Raw genomic sequence first — 20,969 nt, 5'->3', positions numbered from 1 at the left:
TCATCATCACTGACGAATATAAAGAAGTTTCAACATTATTCCAAAGTTTAAATATCTATGGAATTGAATCAGGTGTTAAAGAAATGTATTAATTTACAATCAGTACAGTTGAAGAATATCTAAATTTGGAAAACTGTAATTGTATTATCAACTTTCTACATGATCTGACTAATTAAAAGCTCCTCAAACAGTCACAGAAGAAAACAACACAGTTAACACAAGGAAATAACGTTTCATCTGATGGAAAGAATGGTTAGGCAAATCTATACATGCACATAAATAAATGGCTGTATTTCATTCACGTATGTGTGCATCTCATCTATGCGTATGTGAAGATGTAACTCGTGAATAATTCACTGCCTGTGTAAATGCAAAATAGATACTGACCTGCTGAATGTCAAAAGTGGCTGGGAAAGGATGACAGTCTTTATGTGGCAGGAGCACTGACTACCAAATGAACAGAATGGTCTGCCAGCATGTCACCTCTGAATCGCCACCAAGCAAATCACCCAACTCCCTGCTTCTTGGGTTGTGAATTCAGAATAAGCAACAGAAACCTGAACCTGATGTTTTCAGCTTACATTTATATACGGTACTGGACATACCAATAATTCTAGTAGTCTGAGATTTTATTCACAATATTTTTCCCCAGTCTAAATCTGTTCACAAGAAATATCATAGAAACCTTAGCTGCATATAGCAGCTCTTTACAATGCTGTTAACATCACACTGAGGTGGGTGAAGAGATTAACAACTGAACCATCGTTGCCTCTCAACAGGGGATGTCACCCTCCTAATTCTGTCATTTAAATGGCATGTGTATTTTCCTACTAATCCAGTTCTGTCAAAACGCTCAGTATAACAACAGAGCACTCAAGCAGAGGACAGAAAACCGTGTCAGCATCTGGAACCATTCACTTTGTCACAGACATTGATAAATCATGGAAGGCAAGTACACTCTGCTTTAGTGTTTCACTTACTGTAGCTGCATGAACAATTTATGACATTCTAGAACTTGCACACCAGAAAGGACTTTCATTCTGCAAGAGTCTTGGGTACTTCGCTGCTGAAGTTAAAAGCAACGTCTATGTAAAATTAAAATTGCTCAGAAAAAGATGTCCTGAACAAAAGTTTGAATCTCTTCCATTTTGTGTGATTCTTCTGGTTTTTGTACAATAGAGAGATAAGTTCAATTTTAAATATTTTACTTAAATGCCACCTAGACTTTACCATCTAATCATGCACTTATTTATCAATACCACTCAACATTTATCCTTTCAATATAAAGAAAACTGAGGGCGCAGAAGTATTTCGGCCTCTTCTAATTCAAACTGGAGACTGCCACTCCCAAGAAATAACAGTAAAAATATGTAGAAACCAAACTTAAGCAGTTCCACAATCTATACCAGTTCACTCTCTTTCATTACAATCTCTATATGGAATAAAAGTGATTATAAATTATTTTCTCTATATGCTTTTAAGTACTAGGAGATAAAAGAATTAATAAATAATTGCTTGGAAAAAAATGCTTGCAAAGCTCATTTATTTAATAGCAAACATTACTTTGATACTATATTCTTTATGCTGCATTGCAAGAGAATGGAAGTGAGACTTGTATATTTTATTCCTTATTTTGTTAAGAAGTTCCAGAGGTGGTTTTTTGTAAACAAAATGATTTTTGATTTGTGAATAGTGCGTGGATACGACCAACTAACACAATTAGAATGTCAGACTGCAAATCTGACACTCTGCTGTCTTGTACAGTAAACTTCACTTGTACATAATTGGTGCAAACAAACATTTATATTCTAATTTGGCACTAAGTGTACGGTGAACTCATTTTTACACATGTAAATAGCTTCACATGATATAAAGCAGTGGATGCTTAATCTCTGTATTGTAATGGTTAGCTAGGGACAAAACACATTGTCAGGAAACTGGTCTAGGGCCTTGTTCAGATTCAGCATGCAGAAACACCGTTTTCTGCAATATGCTGTGTGAATGGCCCTGTGTTTTTCCTTTAGGAGCATAATTTGAATAAACAAACAGGTTTATTACGAGCAAATACATAAAGATAGTTGAAAAGTATTATGGGAAATACCACAACGCAGCAGCTGTTCTTTGCTAGGGAAGATTTTTTTAAAGAATAAGGCATCCATTTCTGAGACAATATTTTCTTGTTTTTTTTTTTTTTATCTAATTGACACTATAAATTGCTACAAATTCATCAAGCCATCTACCAGGTGGCTGTGGCTTTTTCTCTATGGATTTAATTAAACTCAGAGGACAAGGAGCTTTCATCCTGGAATTAAGCAAAATTAGAAACAAACACCATGGTGGCATTTGATACTTACACTGCCTTTAGATTTTCGAGATCCTGCAATTGGGGGCAGTACCGATCCTTTAGAACTGCAGAAATAAGACATGCCTTAGAGTTTTCTATGCACTGTTTCTTCCATAGATACTATCAGTCTATCACTAAATCAAGCAACACCAAGAAAACTATAGCAACAGTTAATTGTTTTATCCACTAATTGCAGTTAGTGCAGAAATTACACTTATTTCTGCTCACTAGAGTACATTTAAACACATAATTGTTACCTTAGTCCAAAAAATGCATTACATTTCACCATAATGCACAGTTAAACCTACTTCTAAATCCCTAGGGCACTGGCCAGTGAGTTAGTGTAGGATAGAACAAGTATAATGAAACATTCCAGCAATTTCAATAAAATTCTGTATCATCAATTGATCAAAACATCTTAAGCAATATTTTCCACTGCCTTTAAATTCATTTGTTTTAAATTTTATTTCTCAAAATATTTTGTTATTCATGTTGCTCACTGAAATAAATAAACACAGCAAAATTCACATTCATTATGTGGGACAAATGCCCTAAACTCATTTGTGGGACAGGTTTCCATTTATTTCCATTTCTTTCATTGCAATGACTCCCAATTAACTTCACATTTCAAAGATACCAAAAGCCCAAATTCCATCTTACAGAGACCCTGTTTAGGGCTCTATTATGTCGTAATGCCGGCTTACAAAAATGACCCAAACATTAAGCACTCTTAAAGGAGTACATTTTCCATAAAGCACTACCATGCAAGCAGACCCTGACAAATGTAGCTACGCATAATCTCATTTAGCTAATAATTCATAATCTCATTTGTGAATTAGGAAAAAAAATTAAGCCAAGGCAAATAAACCTTTGTCTGATAAGAATTTTGTGAAATATGATCGATGGTTTATTTATGAGCCAAAATAATCCCTGGCATTCCCATTTTCTCTTTTATTACTGATTTCTATCTCTACTTACTTAGACATTTTCAATAAAACTTTGCATCCATTCAAGCAAACCCATCCATCCACCTTTTATAAATGTTTTATGAATTATAAATTTCTGACACACGTACAAGAATGAGAAATATGGAACTTACCCCTGTGGCCTTGTAGATTTGCTAAACAGCAGCTCACCATATGGTAACTTCTTAAACTTTTCTCTACCCACTGCAACATAAAATTGCCCTTTCTCCAAGTCTGACCCATTCTGAACATGTTTTCCATCTAAAGTGTAAAGTCTGAAAGAATATGTAAAGTCTTAATATAATAAACAGTACCATTTTGCAAAATGACATAAATGACAGGTAGACCAATCTCACTTAAAACTAATGAAATATGAAGCACTACGACAGATAAAATGTTCTCACCATTTCTAAACAAGTGTGAAGAATGTATTACTTCGGTCTTTAACACCTTCCTCTTGACATCTTGGGTGGGATCTGTTCTATGGGTTGTCAGTCTTGGCTGGACTGTCCTTGTGCATCTACTGTATAGTCTAGATTTGGTGCCTTCTGATTTCCATCTCTTTGGGCCAATTAAAGATGGACTGGGTGGGAAACATTTTCCTAGCAATGATACCATTATATCAGCTGTGAAACAGTGAGTCATCTCAGCTGGTGCAAATTTTTATGAGTGCAGCATGCAGGCTCTTGTTCATGATGAAAATGCATAGCTAAAAGTGGTTGAAAAATACTGTTGAAAAATAGAGTTTTGTAGCTGAGAATTTGCTCTATCAAACGGTGTTATTCTGCTCTTTGTATCTGATGTAATTTCCATGGAAATAAATAGAAGGTATTACCTTCAGAGCATAGTGATACTTACAAACGTGACTGTGGGTTTTTGTACCTGATCTTTCACTTTGCTTACATTTTAATATTAATTAATTTAAATTAATATGTAATGCACAAATATTTTTGTTTAATGTAACTTCCAAAAAGTTACAAGCACCTGGCAATTTCTAGTTTTATTTTTCATCCAGAAAATAATGACAATAACAATTGAATGAAACCAAACCAGTCACTGAAGAAGAAAGGGGAATTAAAAATGCACTTTTTAAAAGGGGAGATATTTATGTAACTACTGGCATAACCAGCATCACACACACACAATTCTTGTGACACTACTTATGCAACTTGTTACCTTCTCAACTAGTCCAAACCATTCAAAAACATCCTGGATTCTCTCATACTTCTCCGGATAATATTATGCAGGAAATGTTCTTGCAGTGGATTTCTGCTCACTCTCACTGGGTGATAATCAAAGGCTTGAACTGTAGGCTCGTGATGAACTTCCATTTTCCCTCCTGAGTCCCAGCCAAAAAGTGGCAGTCAAAACAAAGCAAACATAGGCTGACAAAGTGGACAGTAACTTGAGGAATCATTATTTTCAAACACCTGCCTGCCTACCAGATACTTGCTGATCAGATTGCTGTACCCCATCCCCAAGCTCAATCTGGCAAGGAGAAAGACTACTTTCTCATTGTCTTCTCTCTCATATTTCTTACTTATATCTGTTATGATGATGATTATCAATAATTGTTTTCAAAAGCCACACATGAAACTATAAAAGTCTCGGCAGCTTTGGATGTCTTTTAAAGACACGAGGAAGAAAAACTGCCATACACATAATGCAGGTTCTTGTAACTCCACTTAGCCTTCCTGGAATCAATGTTCTTATAGGAGCTTTGCTAACAGTAACGTAATTTCAGTAAACCCCAGCAATTAATGTGTAACTTATTAAAGAACAACAATCAGGCCAGCAGTATATTTAATAAGCATTCTTAGCATTTTAAGGAAAAGCCAATGAAAACTGGATTCCAAGAAGACCAGAAAAGGGAAAACATTAAATAATTCAAAGCACTATGTGCTTTATCTTTATCTTATCTATTATCTTATTTTTAAAAGATTGCAAGAGAATACTGAAAAGGATAATGAACAGAATACTTCTCAACAGCAATTTTAACTGCACGCATAACTATGTATGCTTTCATATATATCATTCAAATTCACCAAGGGGTGATAGGAAGTAATGAGAATAAAAGACAACAGGTTTTTAAACCTTAATCATCCTAGGAAGTAGAAAAAAATGATTCTGTGAACAGCTGTTATTATGTTCACTTCAGGATTGTGGTAGCTGAGAATCAGCTCCAGAAAGCTGAAAAATGAGTTTAGGTTAACTCTGATGGAAGTAACAGTGGTGAGAAGCCAGATAACAAACAAACGACAAGAAGGACTGAGGGGAGAAACAGATGAGAGCTAATACTCAACAGACAGCATTTATTTATTATTATTATATCTTTTATGGTCTGCACCATCTCTGGAAAAGTAATCAGGAACTGAGTCAGATTATTGCATTTTCACTGATTTGAGAAATATTTTGCAAGCTTAGCCTCAGAAATTGTGTAAGCCATGAAGAATGATTTTTCCACCCCTTTCCTATCTGAAGGATAGATTTCTGTAATGTGCTCTGCATGGGGTAACACTGGAAAGTCGGTCATTTCCCAGTGCACATCTTTGGCAGCCTGTTTACACAGTAAAATTTATCACGGAGACCACATATCATTTTGCAAACCTGCAGCGACAATCAGATCTTGTTTTAGAGAGCTTATTTTACATTTCAAGGCCTTAAGGTGATTGAAATCTATCTACAGGGTATGCCAGGGATACCTTAACAACTAGAGCAGTGGAAAATACTGGAATGCCCTGACTCTTACCTGGAGGCTGAACTCACTGATTATAAAGCATACCTTTGTCAGAGAACAGGTCTTCAAAGACCAAAGGATCTAAAGCATTTTCCTTGAAATTGTTTACCCCAGTGAGTTAAAAAATGAAGCTGGGGTGGAATAAAAGGCATATTTAAAAACAGGAATTTCTTTTCTCAAAATTAAAGGTAAAAAGGACATTCCAGATATTTTGACTGGCTTTACAGAGGTCATTTATGTCATTTTAACATGTTATTTCATTATTTATATTAAATACATTGGATTATCATTGTATTATTGCATACCTGCTAACTAAACATTAAGTTGAGAAATAACGATTGAATAATATTGAGAGTTTTGGTATTTATTTTCTTTTTCTTTTTAAAAAGCAGTTGAGATGATAGAAGAAACTGATCTAGAGTAAATGTATTTTCAGGTTTCTAGAATCATAGAAAGGACCTCTAAAGATAGTTTTCTTATAGAGGAAATTCCTATAAAGCAGGCATAATCCATATTTACTTCCAGAGTTTTAAAAACATATGTAAACAACGACTGTATCTCACAAATATTCAGCCTCCTGATACCTGTGAACAGCTCCACTTCTGAGGGAAACCTTTGCTGTAACCATTTCAAGAATGTGGTCCCAGTGATTCAGAGTTTTCCTGGGAATAAGGAGTCGCACTACAGGGCTAATAAGGTCTCCATTAGCAATCAGGCTGAAATAAAGCAAAGTAATATAATTTGAAGGACCATTTAAAGCAAAAATCATCTGAAGTTGAGAAAGGAAGAAAAAAAATAGCATCTCAGTAACTGAAAATTCAACTTACAAAATTGTGTAGGGCTCCTGGAATGGTTTTCGAAACCGTGCTGACGCAGTGATTCTACTGTGAGTAACTGGCTTGACCTGCAAGGACAAAGAGAAATAGAAATCATTCAGTCTTCACAGTGGGATAGAGCTTTCCTTGACTACCAACAAGAAGAGTGGAGAAATATGCCTTTTATTCCACCCCAGCTTCACCTTTTACAAAGCATCCAGAATTATTATTGCAGGTTCATAGGCTTGTTGAACGACAGCTACAGCATAGCACAACATAGCTGTATGGGAACTGCTGAACCATGGCCTGAACCACGGATTGATCACCTGGAGAAAGGACAACTGAACTGCAGAATAAAGCATGGACATCTCTAATATTATTCCCTGTATTGAACAGATATCGCATTGACATCAGTCAATTATTAATGTCATTATATTGAATTGAAAGTTATGCAATATTGACTAGGTAGGATTCCTTTTAGAGTTAATAAACACAAATTTAAAAAGAAAACAGAATAACAGATAGATGGAAAGAAACAAAGACAGACAGAAAGATACACTCCAAACTCAGAAGAGGCCATAAAACCACACTTTGATCCTGTCTGCAATGCAACACTCAGGTTTCTATGATCCACACTTTACTAGCACTAGTTAGAAAGTATTCCCTAAACACACAGGAACACTTCTATGTCCCAGGTGTGCCCAATTATTTACTTGTTCCTACAAGCTGACGAAACCATTAATCTTGAGGTAGACTCCTCAGAAGATCGTGGTGTTACTGCATGCAGCCTCATCACTAGGCCCCTGAGAAAACAAGCAACATGACAGATGCTAAGGGCTCATGTGTGATTCAAAGGATTATATTTCTGCCAATAACAGATACTGTGGTATCAGCTTGCAAGTCTGGCTCTTAAAATGCTCTCCCAAAGAGCATTTTATTTGTGTTATTATATTTGTGACATCCTTTTGAGGCATAAAAGACAGCCCTGTTCTCAAACAAGGAAGCTGCAAGGAGCTGTAAGATAGGGTCAGCCTGGACAGACAGTATTTTTCTAAACGTCGCCTAAAACAGAATGAAAAACAAACTTGTATGATTTTGCTGAACGTGCCTAAATCAAATTTGTCTCCTGTATTAAAAGGTGGAAATAATGTTAATACAGTATTACATTTGCTAATGTAAGACCATAAAAATCAGCAGATAGAAATGGAAAGGTGACTGTGATAATATGCTTAAAACACTGGACAGGTTCTTCTGCTTCTCTTCTTTCTCCTGTGAAGAAGAGTTGAGGGAACTGGGCTTGTTTAGCTTGGAGAAGGCTCTGGGGAGACCTCATTGTGGCCTTCCAGTACTTGAAGGGAGCGTATAAACAGGAGGGGGGTAGATAGTGATAGGACAAGGGGGAATGGTTTTAAACTGAGACAGGAGAGGTTTAGGTTAGATATTAGGAGGAAGTTTTTCACTCAGAGGATGGTGAGGCACTGGAACAGGTTGCCCAAGGAGGCTGTGGATGCCCCATCCCTGGAGGCATTCAAGGCCAGGCTGGATGTGGCTCTGGGCAGCCTGGTCTGCTGGTTGGTGACCCTGCACATAGCAGGGGGTTGGAACTGGATGAGCATTGTGCTCCTTTTCAACCCAGGCCATCCTAGGATTCTATGGTTGGTGAAGTGCATAAATGTCACTGCAGTTTTGGGGAGTTTGGATCAGAGTTGTTTTGATTGAATTAAAAAAAATTAAATTAAGCAGGTGGTGAACCACACTGGTACAAGCTCCCCGGAGAGTCCTTTGTCACACTCAGTGTGAATAGTGAGGATAAGCACATTGCATCTGTCCTTGGGGTCCTCACATGCTCTTACACATATATTCAGGCTATCACTGCGTGTCAGGAAGAGGAGGGATAACTAATTTCTCTGGGACTGCTAGCCTCTTTAAGGCACATCTTATACTTGACAACTTCTGTGACTAATGTTAAACTACTTACAGGTATGAAAAGAGTTAATTTCTAAAGCAAGCCACAATATTTAAATTTGCAGTGGCAGACATCAATAAAATACCAAGCGCTTAGCTACTATAAATCAGTGCAGTTCCTTTGAAGCATGTAGAGTTATGCGAACTCACTCCAGAGGAAGACTAGATTGGGAATTTAATTGAAGAATACATAAGACTGCTGGTATTTCTCATGTAGGAGGTACCACAACATTGCACTGTCTGGAATAGCCTGACCCCTCTGGCACTACAATTACACATTAACTAAGATGTGAAGGTTTGTGATTACATTAACAGATGAACATCACTAGACCCCTAAATCCTTCTCTTCCCCATTTGCATCAGAAATTGTGAGCATATTTACATTAGTCAATGTTCTGGCTCCATTATGATTTTATCTTCAAGTTTTGTACATTTTCAGAGGGGTTTAAAGGGTCCATCAAAGAGCCTTTTCCATATCCTACTACCAAATGTTTCTGTTTCATAATTTACCATGAGATACTCATGTGCAACACACAGCAGTAACACAAAACATTTAGAACAGGAAGGAGAAAATGTCATGCTACTTGAAACTTAGAGGGAACTTTAAGCAAGCAAGATAAAACTAACCAAATGGGGATTTGCAATGCAAGAAGAGCCACATATGCTTGGAAATGCACCATGAGACCTTTGGCTCTTAAAACCACCAGAATTTTTACCCTCCTATTCTATCAAGAATTTCCTCTTTCTTGCAATGCCCCTTACAATAAGAGTACTCTGGGTCTTTCTCAATTCAGAGAACAGCTACCTGCTCATTAACTCAGTGAAGCACCTGGCAGAGCCTGAGAAAAGCAAAACAGCTGAACTCAACACCAGCTGGGTTCTAGGAGCTAAGATCTCTGTAAAAACTTGAATTTCAGAATACTTTGTACAGAGTGTCTCTTAGATCTAAGCCTACATCTTCAGGCATAATTCACTGTGGTTGAATTTGTGTTGGTGAATGTTAGCTGCAGCTGAGTGCCTCCTTTGAATATACAAAGCCACTATGCAGCTAAGCATTTAACTGGTGCAGTGTTAGAAAAAAGACCAACAGAATAAAGTATAGTTGCTTTATAACATTTTATACAACATTTATAACATATGATAAACATTCACAGAATTTAACAACCATGTACAACACATTTAGCAAACATACACAAGACATCACATAATCTACTTTAAGTACTTACATCTTCCACTGTTGACTGCTGGCAAAACAAAAGTGAAGACAAAACAATCAGCAGCCAAACTATCCACTCAGGCTTACTGTCATAAATATTTATATTAAAAACAGTTTTTCTATGGAAATCATTTTGAGTAGGCGTGCTTACAGAGATATATGAAAACGTGTATATTTTGTATGTGTGTGCATATATTTGCACATCAAGATAATACAGTTTTCATACAAAATTTTCTATTATGCTTATGTTCAGCTGACACTGAAAGAGTGAAGAACAAGTAAAAGAAGTTATCCTTTTTCAAATATCGTAGATGGTCTTGGCACTCAGTAAAAATTCAAGAATACTTGCTGTCCCATGCTTTTAACTCAAAGAAATGCTATATTGAGAAGGCAAGATTAGATGTACAGCACTACAGGAAAAAGAGCCTGTAGTGAAAACAGCTATTTCACTTTGGTTTGAAATACAAACCTTAAAAAGACTTTTTCATTTCTTCATAAATGAGCAATAAAAAGAAAAGAAATTAATCACTAAAATGGAGATGCAGCAAAATATTATCTATTTCTTTTGGCTCATGTAAAACTATTTGGCTATCCCCATGTGTAAAGATTTTTCTTCTACAAATGCTGTGTTATGCTTTTCATATATTCTATTCAAACAGAAGCTGGAAAATAGGACAGACTTAGAAAACTCCTTAACGTTTCTGTTGGGTACTCAGGACTTGAGAAAGGTATGTGACACTTCAGAGAATCAGTCCTATATCAGAAAAGTATATTGCTCACTAAGTAGTATTTTAATTGTCCTCTTACCACGCTGCATATTTAATTTCTAACAACAAAGTGATATTTATGCACTGGAGAATAGTTTAAAATAGAAATGGGCCATCCTGAGCTTGACTTTTCCCTCCAGTGTACATTAAAATGTTGAGACAAGCTAAATACAGATAATTGTCCGGTAGCAATTTCACAGGTGGCCATGAAGGCTTGGGAAAGAAATGGTGTCACTAAATGATTTATTTCCTTTTCTTACCAGAATAGAGCCCTGTCCACTGGGTCAACCTGAGCAACTGCAGGATTTATGGGTTTAGAGAATTTATGAAGCCATGCTGGGTGGCAGAAAGACATCAGCCAAGCATCCTTACCTCTCTGAACCAGGTGCTCTGCGCCACTTTGGTTTATAGCTATTTAAGAGTTTGCTTGTCTCAATGGTTTTTAACATTATCTTGGGCACTACTAACATTTCACTTATTACTCACGTCACTTTATGAATAACCTTTGGAAGTTTTTCAATATATATTTCAACACAATGACACATACCAACTTTATCAGCTCATGCAGTGAGCCGTGGCTTTACCAGTTTGTTACAATTGCCTGTTTGTTAATCAATCTGCACAGGAAACAAATGAGAACAAATATTTGCATTCCCTTAGGGTAGAACAGGGGTCAAAAGAACTAAAACCCCATTTATACATACAGTCACCACCCTACGATGTGAAACAAAGGAATGTTCAAGGTTGAGTGATCAAAAGCAAATTAGAAAGATAGAAGTTACTTTTTCTAAGGCTATTACAACATAGCAAATATCATACCTACTTCATAGGAATGTGACTTTTTGGAACAGGCATTTTAATACACTTTGACTAAAGATGAGTCAGATTCACAGAGGAGTTTTGTCAGTACAAAAATGTTTCAGTTATCCTACATCGTAATAAATCTAGATAATTTACTTTTCCCTGGCCATGTTACACTGCTAGATGGTACACTGGATAGTAAAAACAGCCTTGAGCAAGAGACTAATGACCTTTCTGCTGGCACAGGTACAAATGACTACAAATATTCAAACTCCTATTAACTGGCTGGATTTCCAGGTATATACAAAGCAGATCACGAAGTCTCAGAGCTTGAGTATTTTCCCTAAATTCATTACACATTTAAACCAAAAAGGAAACTCTGATCTTCATGGCTGACCAGAAGAGCCTAAACCTGTGAACAGAGACAGCTGAAGAATAAAAATCAACTACAAGAAGATCAGATTTCCCTTCATTTTTAAACAGAGTTAAAAGTTGTTAATGCTTTACAGTAAGAAAATTTAATATGCAGCAGCATTAAAAGCTTCAGCACTGGTATCTCTTCCCTTCCTCCCATTTTCATCACAAAAAGAAAAAAGAAAGGACAGTTACCCTACAGAACATGGCAGTCATCTTAGCTGAGGAAGTGACTGACCTTTGAGTTTCATATCAAATGCAATACAGACCATGAAATCTCCAGTGACATGATCCAATGACCCTATGAGTCTTTCCCTTGCTCCAAAATATTCTAAAACCAATCTGTAAGCAGACCATAATTTAAATAATCAGAATTATACAATTCAGATATACAGAACTGTGCAAACAGTAATTTTTACAGGGCAATTAGAGAAAAAAGACACAGCTATGTTTTAGTGGCATATCTAGACAATTCTTCTCCAAATCTTCCTGGTATTAGATTATAAACACTCGGGAAGAGTATCTGTTTTGTACGTCTTGTTTTCCTAATTATGTTACCAAGATACTAAATACCAAACAGTGGAATAGAAAGCTTAACTATTAAAGATATTGCTCAGGAAATTTAGGATGTATATCACTTTTTTTTTTTTTTTAACCTTTACATACCTTTTTTTTTTTTTATTTTACCTTTCCCATATTACATTGAGCCTCAGAGAAACTGGAAATTCCTCACTCAAATTTCTAATAGCAGTAGAAGCAATCAAGCTGTTCAGATGTGGACTTACAAAATGGTTCCTTCTTTTTTTTTTTTTTTTTTTTATAGTGGCATAGAGTTATGAAGTAAACCTTTATCCATCATTTTTTCTCAGACATATGAATATTCTGTGTACAGTAATTTTGGGTACCACAATTTGTGTTTGTTTGTTTCACAACAACAAAACAAGCAAACAAACACAAAAAACACACTTACTCCCATGAGTATAGATTGTTTTGGTATCAGATGGCTGTGACTTTCGCATGCTGGAGCAATTTCTAAGATATTTATTAAGGAATACTCTACACAGCATTGGTAACACGTGGAGCACCATGTCCAGTTCTGGGACCCCCAGTAGAAGAGAGACCTGGGCATACTGGAGAGAGTTCAGAGGAGTCCACCAAAGTGATGAAAGGGTGGGAGCAGCTCAGCTATGAGGAAAGGCTGAGAGAGCTGGGAGTATTTGGCTGACCAAGAAAAGGCTCAGGGGAGATCTCATTGATGTCTATGAATTCCTGATTGGAGCATGCAAAGAGGATGGCTCTTTCCATTGGTGCCCAGTGCCAAGCTAAGAGGCAAAGGGCACAAACCAGAATACAAGAGATTCCCTCTGAACACCAGAAAGCACTTCTTTACTGTGTGGTGATGGAACACTGGTGCAGGTTGCCCAGAGATCCTGTGGAGTCTTCTCCTTGGAGATCTTCAGCAGCCACCTGGACATGGATCTGTGTACCTTTCTCTATCTGTCCCTGCTTGAGCAGGAGTTGAACCAGATGGATCCCATCCAACCTCAACCATTCTGTGATTGTTGGATTTCCAGGCACCTCCTAACCCTAAGATTATTGTATCCTGTACACAGAAAAAAATGAATGAACCACTTCTACTTGACAGCTATAAGTTAAAGCATATCACAAGTCCATTCACTGAAAGCAATGGCAACTTTTTTTCCCATGATTAGATGTACAGTATTTGTCAGGTACAATAAATACTGAGTTTGAAATAAGCAATAACTACAAATGCTTAGATTTTTCATAAGAATGTACTTGGGAAAATATAAGAGAGTGCTAAGGACAAGGTACAGCCATCAAAAATATATCAAAATCACTTGCGAAATTGAGACAATGTCATAAGCTTTCAAAATTCAATTTTTACAGATTCATCCAATCATATCATTGTCCACAGACAAGAGGAGAACCTACTGTAAAAAGAAGGATGAACTTAAAGGATACAGAAAGAATAATTGCTAAAACCATTATTACAAAAAATTTGATTTTAAAATGTTGAGGAACAGGGGGAATCAGAGAAATGACCAGTCCTTACAATACTTCAGTAGCAACATATCAGATGCATTTTGAGGTATATTTTGATGGTAAGTTCTGACCTACCAAGTCTCACGCATTGTATTGTCCACCTCATTTTAATTGGCACTGGACAATCTAGGGAGTCTTTCCTCCTGATCCAGGATTCCACAAAGAACAATGCATCTGACTGACCCAGCCTGTGATCTGCTGAGTAACTGTGTGTGGCTCACAAGATCCCATAGCTGATGTGCTGCCACTGGAGACCACCAGCAGAAGACACATTCTGCCAGTCACATTCTCAATTTCACCAAAGATGGATGTTCTGGATTCTGGAGTTGCACGCAGATGCATATACTGAGGTTATACATGGATTAAAGTTTTGAGGGATCTTTATTGAGCCTTCAAAGACTCGTTAGTGAAAAGCCTGACTGTTCACAGAATCACAGAGTCGTAGGAGTGGAAAAGACCTCTGGATATCATCAAGTCCAACACTCCTGATAAAGCAGGTTCCCTACAGTACATTGCACAGGAAACCATCCAAATGGGTCTTGAATATCTCCGGAGAAGGAGACTTCACCACCTCCCTGGTAAGCCTGTTGTAGTGCTCTGTCACCTCAGACAGTGAAGAAGTTCTTCCCTTTGTTTGTATGGAACTTCCTGTGTTGCAGTTTTTGCCCTTTGCCCCTTGCTCTGTGGCTGCACATCACTGAAGAGTCTGGCCCAATCCACTCGATTCCTGATATTAATCTATTTATAATTTGGTAATTTTATATATTTATAATATAGTTTCATTCCTTGAAGACACAGTTGTCTCAAAGAGAGAACTTATAAGAAATAGCTACCCCCAGAATCTGCAAATCCAAAAGCCCCATTCATTCATCAGCAGCTTACCCACAAACCATACACAATGACAAGTAAAATTAATCTTTCTGAGAGCACAGGGAGAGATCATCTAGATCAGAGAGGGTGTCTAAAGAAATACGAATGTCCACCCTGCACATATTATAATTGGAAAATAATATTCAGTACTTTTTAGCAAACAGTTATGCTTACAATAAACAAACGGTAACTATGTTGGTCAGACTTCCTCTAGAGGTTTACTAGATTCCTCAGGCACATGGTTTAAAATGTATTTATACTTGCAGATCACCTTCACTACAAAACAAATCTCTCTTTCAAAACATGAAGCTCAGTTGCCAGAAGAGGTGAAGGACAGATACAGACCTAAGGAATATTTTGTATCAAAGCCTAAGCTTGAGTCAGGATGAAATGGTATTTTCTCTATCAGTAACTAAATAAAAAGTTTTGAGACCTATTATTACAGCAGGAGGGCACTGCCAGGGGCTTCAAAACAGTCAAGAGCCTGGCTGCCATCTGAGCAGCTCACAGGTTTCACACATTCCTGGGAAATGTCTCCTTTCATCCTCACTGTTGTCCCTGGTTTAAAGAGGGAGAAGTCAGAAATTCAGATTTACTCTATACCCCACACTCCTCTCAGAAAGTCAAAACTGAGATAGAATGTGACATTTCTGGGGCATTAGCTTGTTGCAAAAGCCATCAAATGTGAATTAAAAACTTTTAAAAAGACTTTTCCTAGGAAGCTTGCTTCAGCCTTCCATGCATGTTAACTACCACAGTGCTACAGGGCAAAAGACATTTTGTCACTTGCTTGTCGAGATAACAGAAGCAAAACAGAAGGGAAAGAATACTGCTATCTCAGTGAAAAACTTGAGTCAGATAAAAATTTACTCACACAGACAATCTGTTTGTTTTCACGGCTGGTGTTCATTGCCTTATTCATGGTTTGTTCTTCCCTTATGTATGAGCAGTGCTGTGAAAATGAGCTGAGTGGAACACTGTTCTGGTGTCACAGCTGCAAGAGAATTATGGAACAGCTGGGGCTTTTCCAAAACTGCTGTACTGCTGCTAATGTTAAATGAAGTATAGTATAAATGGTCAAGGAAGCACCCAGCACCCCTAACAGTGGATGAAGTGAGGTACAGAGATGTTTGAAAATCCCATCTGCTCTAGCAGCACACAGCAGTGGATAATTTGTGAAGATGTACTTGATAATTTCTCAAATGTCATCTCAGAAATCAGGAAACTGAGAGGATATGCTAATGTAGCCCTTCTTCATTCGTTATCCTCTACTATCAGCGTTCTATACACAAAGCTTCACACAGAAATGCAAGATCTTGCACTTCTGATCATCTTCAGGATGAGGGAATCTTCAGAGGGAAGCTCCAAAGGGAACCTTAGCAGCCTTCCAGTACCTGAAGGGGCCTACAGGAAAACTGGAGAGGAGCTTTTTATAAGGGCATGTAGTAACAGAATGAGGGGAAATGGCTTTAAACTGGAAGACGGTAGATTTAAATTAGATATTAGCAAGAAATTGTTTACTGTGAGGGTGGTGAGACAGTGGAACAGGTTGCCCAGAGAGGTTGTGAATGCTGCCTCTCTGGAAACATTCAAGGCGAGGCTGAATGGGGCTTTGAGCAACCTGGTCTAGAGGGAGGTGTCCCTGCCTATAGCAAGGGATTGGAACTAAGTGATCTTAAAGGTCTCTTCCAACCCAAATTATTCTATGAAGAACAGAACTACAAGTTCAAGACTATAGCTAGATAGACTGATGACTAAAAATAGCTATTTCCCATTATCAGAGTGTTTGACTTCCATACTTCAGTCGTTTGGAAGTCTTTGACTGGTAGAGAATTAGATTTTAAGAAACCAGATTATAAGAAATTAGATTTTAAGAGACCAGACATGGATTAAAGAAATCTATCACTGATTATATAAATTATAATTTCATTGAAGACAACAGTGAAACCTGATGTGTATCAGTAGAGTGGCTAAGGTCTTTTTTAGTAATGTTTTTAAAGATTTAACTCTTATCAATGACTGAGTCTCACAGACCAAGACAAGAACTATTTTGCAAGATTATAACAGTGTTGTTATTTCTGTCATATTTTAACTATTTTTAACACAATGCCTGTTTTTAAAAGCCCTTGAAAATAAAGTGTTATGTGCAGTTGATACACCACAAAAAAAAAAAGGCTGAAACACAAGCTATCTTGTGTTACTCTACTTACAGTCTTTTGGATATTGACAATAATGGTGGGAGACACATAACCCACTCACTCATATTTCACCAAAATGGTAAAATCTGCTACTGATATTGTAATGAGGTATTTGTGATGTAGACTTTTTTCTGTTTAGGCAGAAAAAAATGTGTCTTGCCAAACTATTTCAACGCTGACCTTTCTTACGGACAATCACACATATTTGCATGTTCCACTTGCCACATTAAATAGTGTGTAATGAATTATTCAATGACACGTATTTTATTCATTGGCACAACACACCTACATTAAGACATTCTTGACCAAACCTTCCTCGAAGCTCCTCGTCAACTGTAAAGGAACACAGGCAATTCCTGGTCGATTGTCTTTGCCAGCATCAGACGTGTCAAGCAAGGTGAGGTACGACTTACAGGCAAACAGAACCATGGTATTTGAGAAGCTTCAGCTAAAAATGAAATAAGTCATACTAGGCAGAACTAGTACTGCTCTCATCAGAATCTTAGGGGTTGGAAGGGACCTCTGGAAATCCATTCCCAGATGGGAATCTTCAAGCCCATCATCTTATAAGAAAGGACACTAAGGTATTTCTTTAAATAAGATGTTGGAATACATAAGGTAAAGAAGATTACTTAATTTATTGTTGGTGTTTTTTTTTTTTTTTTTTTTTAATTATTATTATTTTTTTTTCCCAAGGAACACCTTCCTTGGAAGCTCAGACTCACAGTTACAGATCGTTGTAGAAGAGCCTATTCCTGATGGAGTACTTACTATATTCTGTCACTTCCTGAGAGAAGTGAGAAGACAGTTCAGTAAGAAATTAGTGCTTTGTATTTTCCATCTATTTTTCTTTCTGAATATAGGTCACAGTATTTATATTGTATCTTGAACAAGATTTCTTTCTTGTTTAACTCCATTTTGACACATTTCCTACTTACATATAAATCTAAAGTAACTGAAATGCTGCCTTCAAAGAACAACATTAAAATATTTGCAAGAACAGATGTCAAACATTTGGCAGCTTACATGATACAAATAAAGATTTACAGCTGCCTACAAATACACAAGATACAGCATGCCTTTATTCCTTTTGCCTTCCTCTTCACTAACCAGAATCGGAAATAAATATCTGTAATTGTTTACTGGAGGAAAACCTACAAAATCCTACTTATCAGGTAGGAAATATCAAAGTGTGCTACATACAACCAGAATTCATCTCCTTGAATAGTGATAGCATCCTTAACCATTGACCATGAATTTCGCAAACACTGTTTCCCTGCCATCTTCTTTCATCTTCCAAATCCTTGGCAAACAACATAATGTATGTACAGAAATCTGACAGTCATCAGCACCAGGCCAGGGTCAATGTATTTCTAAAATCTGGTATAGAGAAAGCCACAGAATCACAGAATTGTAGAATGGGAAGGACCTCTGGAGATCATCTGGTCCAACCTCGCTGCTAAAGCAGATTTCCTAGAGTAGCCTGAACAGAAAAGTGTTCGGGCAGATTCTGAATATATCCAGAGGAGACTCAACAGTCTCTCTGGGCAGCTTGTACCAGTGTTCTGTCACTATCAAATAAGTTGTTTCACAGAATCACAGAATCACAGAATGGCCAGGGTTGGAAGGGACCTCAAGGATCATGATGCTCCAACCCCCCTTCCACATGCAGGGCCACCAACCTCCACAATTAATACCAGACCAGGCTGCCCAGGGCCTCATCCAACCTGGCTCTGAACACCTCCAGGGATGGGGCATCCACAACCTCTCTGGGCAGCTGTTCCAGCACCTCACCACTCTCTCTGTAAAGAATTTCTCCCTGACATCCAACCTAAATCCTCCCTCCCTCAACTTAAAACCATTTCCCCTTGTCCTGCTGTTATCCACCCTTTCAAAGAGTTGACTCCCCTCCTGTTTGTAGGCTCCCTTTAGGTACTGAAAGGCTGCAATGAGGTCACCCCGCAGCCTTCTCTTCTCCAGGCTGAACAAGCCCAGCTCCTTCAGCCTGTCTTCATAGAGGAGGTGCTGTAGTCCCTTGATCATCTTAGTGGCTCTCCTCTGGACCATCTCCAACAGCTCTCTGTCTTTCTTGTACTGGGGATTCCAAACCTGGACACAGCACTGCAGATGGGGCCTCACAAGGGCAGAGCAGAGGGGGACAATCACCTCCCTGTCCCTGCTGGCCACCCCTCTTCTGATGGAGCCCAGGATACCATTTGCTTTCTGAGCTGCAAGAGCACACTGCTGGCTCATGGTAAGTTTTTCATCGATCACAACCCCCAGGTCCTTCTCTGCAGGGCTGTTTCTTGTATTTAGATGGAACTTCTTGTGTTCCAGTTTGTTCCCATTGCCCCTTGTCCTATCTCTGAGTGCTACTGAAAAAAAGTCTGGCCCCATCATCTTGACATCTGTCTTTTATAAGTTTAGGTTGTATAATAAAACCAGTGCTAATAGATTCAAGACCATCTCCTCCTGGGGGCAACAACACCAGTAAAGCTCCTGCCTCAATTCTGGATGCACCATCAGCATTCAGGAATAACACAGAACAAAGTTTCACTTTACAGTTCTAGCAGGCTGGAGCAAAAAAATTTTCTCATAATTTGCATATATGTAGATTTCTTTTTTCTAATGAAACAAACTGGGAGGATTTTATTTTTGAAACTCAATCTGAAATACTGCCTTTTGAAAGCAAAACATTCCTGTGGGCTTGTATCAAAGGTTCTTACAAAGCTTCATGGAAAAACATGATTTATTTGTTTGCTGATGCAAATGCAGCAGAATCAAAAGGAAAATGTAGCAATACTTCTCCTAGTCTTTGTGCTAAAACACAGGCAGATTTTTGATTTCAAAACGCATGTTTGAAAAAAATATGTGCAAACAGAACTTGCTTCCTCAAATCATTTTAGCAAAAATCTATTTAGGCATTAAAACTTCAGCTACTGACCTGTGAAAGTTCATTTCTAGAATTAAATGATTAGGGGCCAAAAAAATAATGGTACTATTCATAAGTCCAGATAAAAATCTGTAAAACATTATCAGGTTTCATTTCATTTTTAGGACTCCTCAAATAAATCAATAACATAAAGTTAAACTTAACATGGAGGGCTAAACTCTTCACAGAGACCACAGAGACTGCAAACTGAGCCAGGCAGGAGGAAAGACAGTTGGCATAATGGATGGTTTATACTGGTTTTCCTCAAGATGGCTGGAAAAGCTCAGATAATGCACAGTGAGCACTGAATACAGAAGAAGCCTCTCTCCTCAAACGTGCAACTGTAAACAGAAGGAACAACTTCTGCAAATATTTCTCCACGTGCTTAGAATTTCTGTTATATTCAGAATCTTCTAAGGATTTGCAGCAATTTCATCAGCTTTAAAACAAGCCTTAATATGGCAGCCTTGTGGTTGTCCTGCTAACTTCTAATATCAGAACTTGGTTAAGAGGATGCTTTCTCATCAAGGGACATTTGAAGTCAGTCACAATGCACACTATCAATGGGACTTGCACAAAATAGTGAATGCAATCCACCACATTCTCAGACACAATCAGAAGCAATTTTCTCAAGTTATCTTCTTTTCATCCTGGACATGTAAGAATCATTTTCAGCTAGACACTGTTTTACACAAACTATGGTACTGTTCACACATTTGGGTGTTCAGAAGAAAATTAGCAAGGACTGGTCATAAATCTAATGGTTGGTTGGTTGTTTTTTTATTTTTGTTTTTATGTCCAGAAATATTTTTATGCGTTAAAGGTTCAGATGAGTTCAATATTGTTGTTGTAAAAACCTTTTCTCTCTGGAAAAAACTAAT

General features: G+C 37.6%; 1 protein-coding gene across 7 annotated transcripts in view; it reads right to left on the bottom strand.

The window, feature by feature from the left end:
* DCDC2 (doublecortin domain containing 2) overlaps window positions 1–20,969 on the bottom strand; it is a 54,684-nt gene that overhangs the window by 28,407 nt on the left and 5,308 nt on the right. For 3 of the 7 annotated variants that reach the window (XM_085220108.1, XM_085220107.1, XM_085220106.1), the window contains exons 3-7: window positions 10,053–10,070; window positions 6,874–6,950; window positions 6,631–6,762; window positions 3,444–3,584; window positions 2,355–2,409 (exon numbers count right to left, since the gene is read on the bottom strand). In XM_085220108.1, the coding sequence (XP_085076234.1) occupies window positions 2,355–2,409; window positions 3,444–3,584; window positions 6,631–6,762; window positions 6,874–6,950; window positions 10,053–10,070 (423 nt within the window). The remainder of the gene's footprint in view (window positions 1–2,354; window positions 2,410–3,443; window positions 3,585–6,630; window positions 6,763–6,873; window positions 6,951–10,052; window positions 10,071–20,969) is intronic. The other 4 variants (XM_085220110.1, XM_085220109.1, XM_010708295.3 and 1 more) reach the window with 4 other exon arrangements.

Source organism: Meleagris gallopavo, chromosome 3 (assembly GCF_905368555.1).
Source record: "Meleagris gallopavo chromosome 3, MGAL_WU_HG_1.1, whole genome shotgun sequence".
In the NCBI taxonomy this organism is placed as follows: domain Eukaryota; kingdom Metazoa; phylum Chordata; class Aves; order Galliformes; family Phasianidae; genus Meleagris; species Meleagris gallopavo.
Note: the sequence above shows the minus strand (reverse complement) of the source record. Positions and strands in the feature narration are given on the sequence as shown.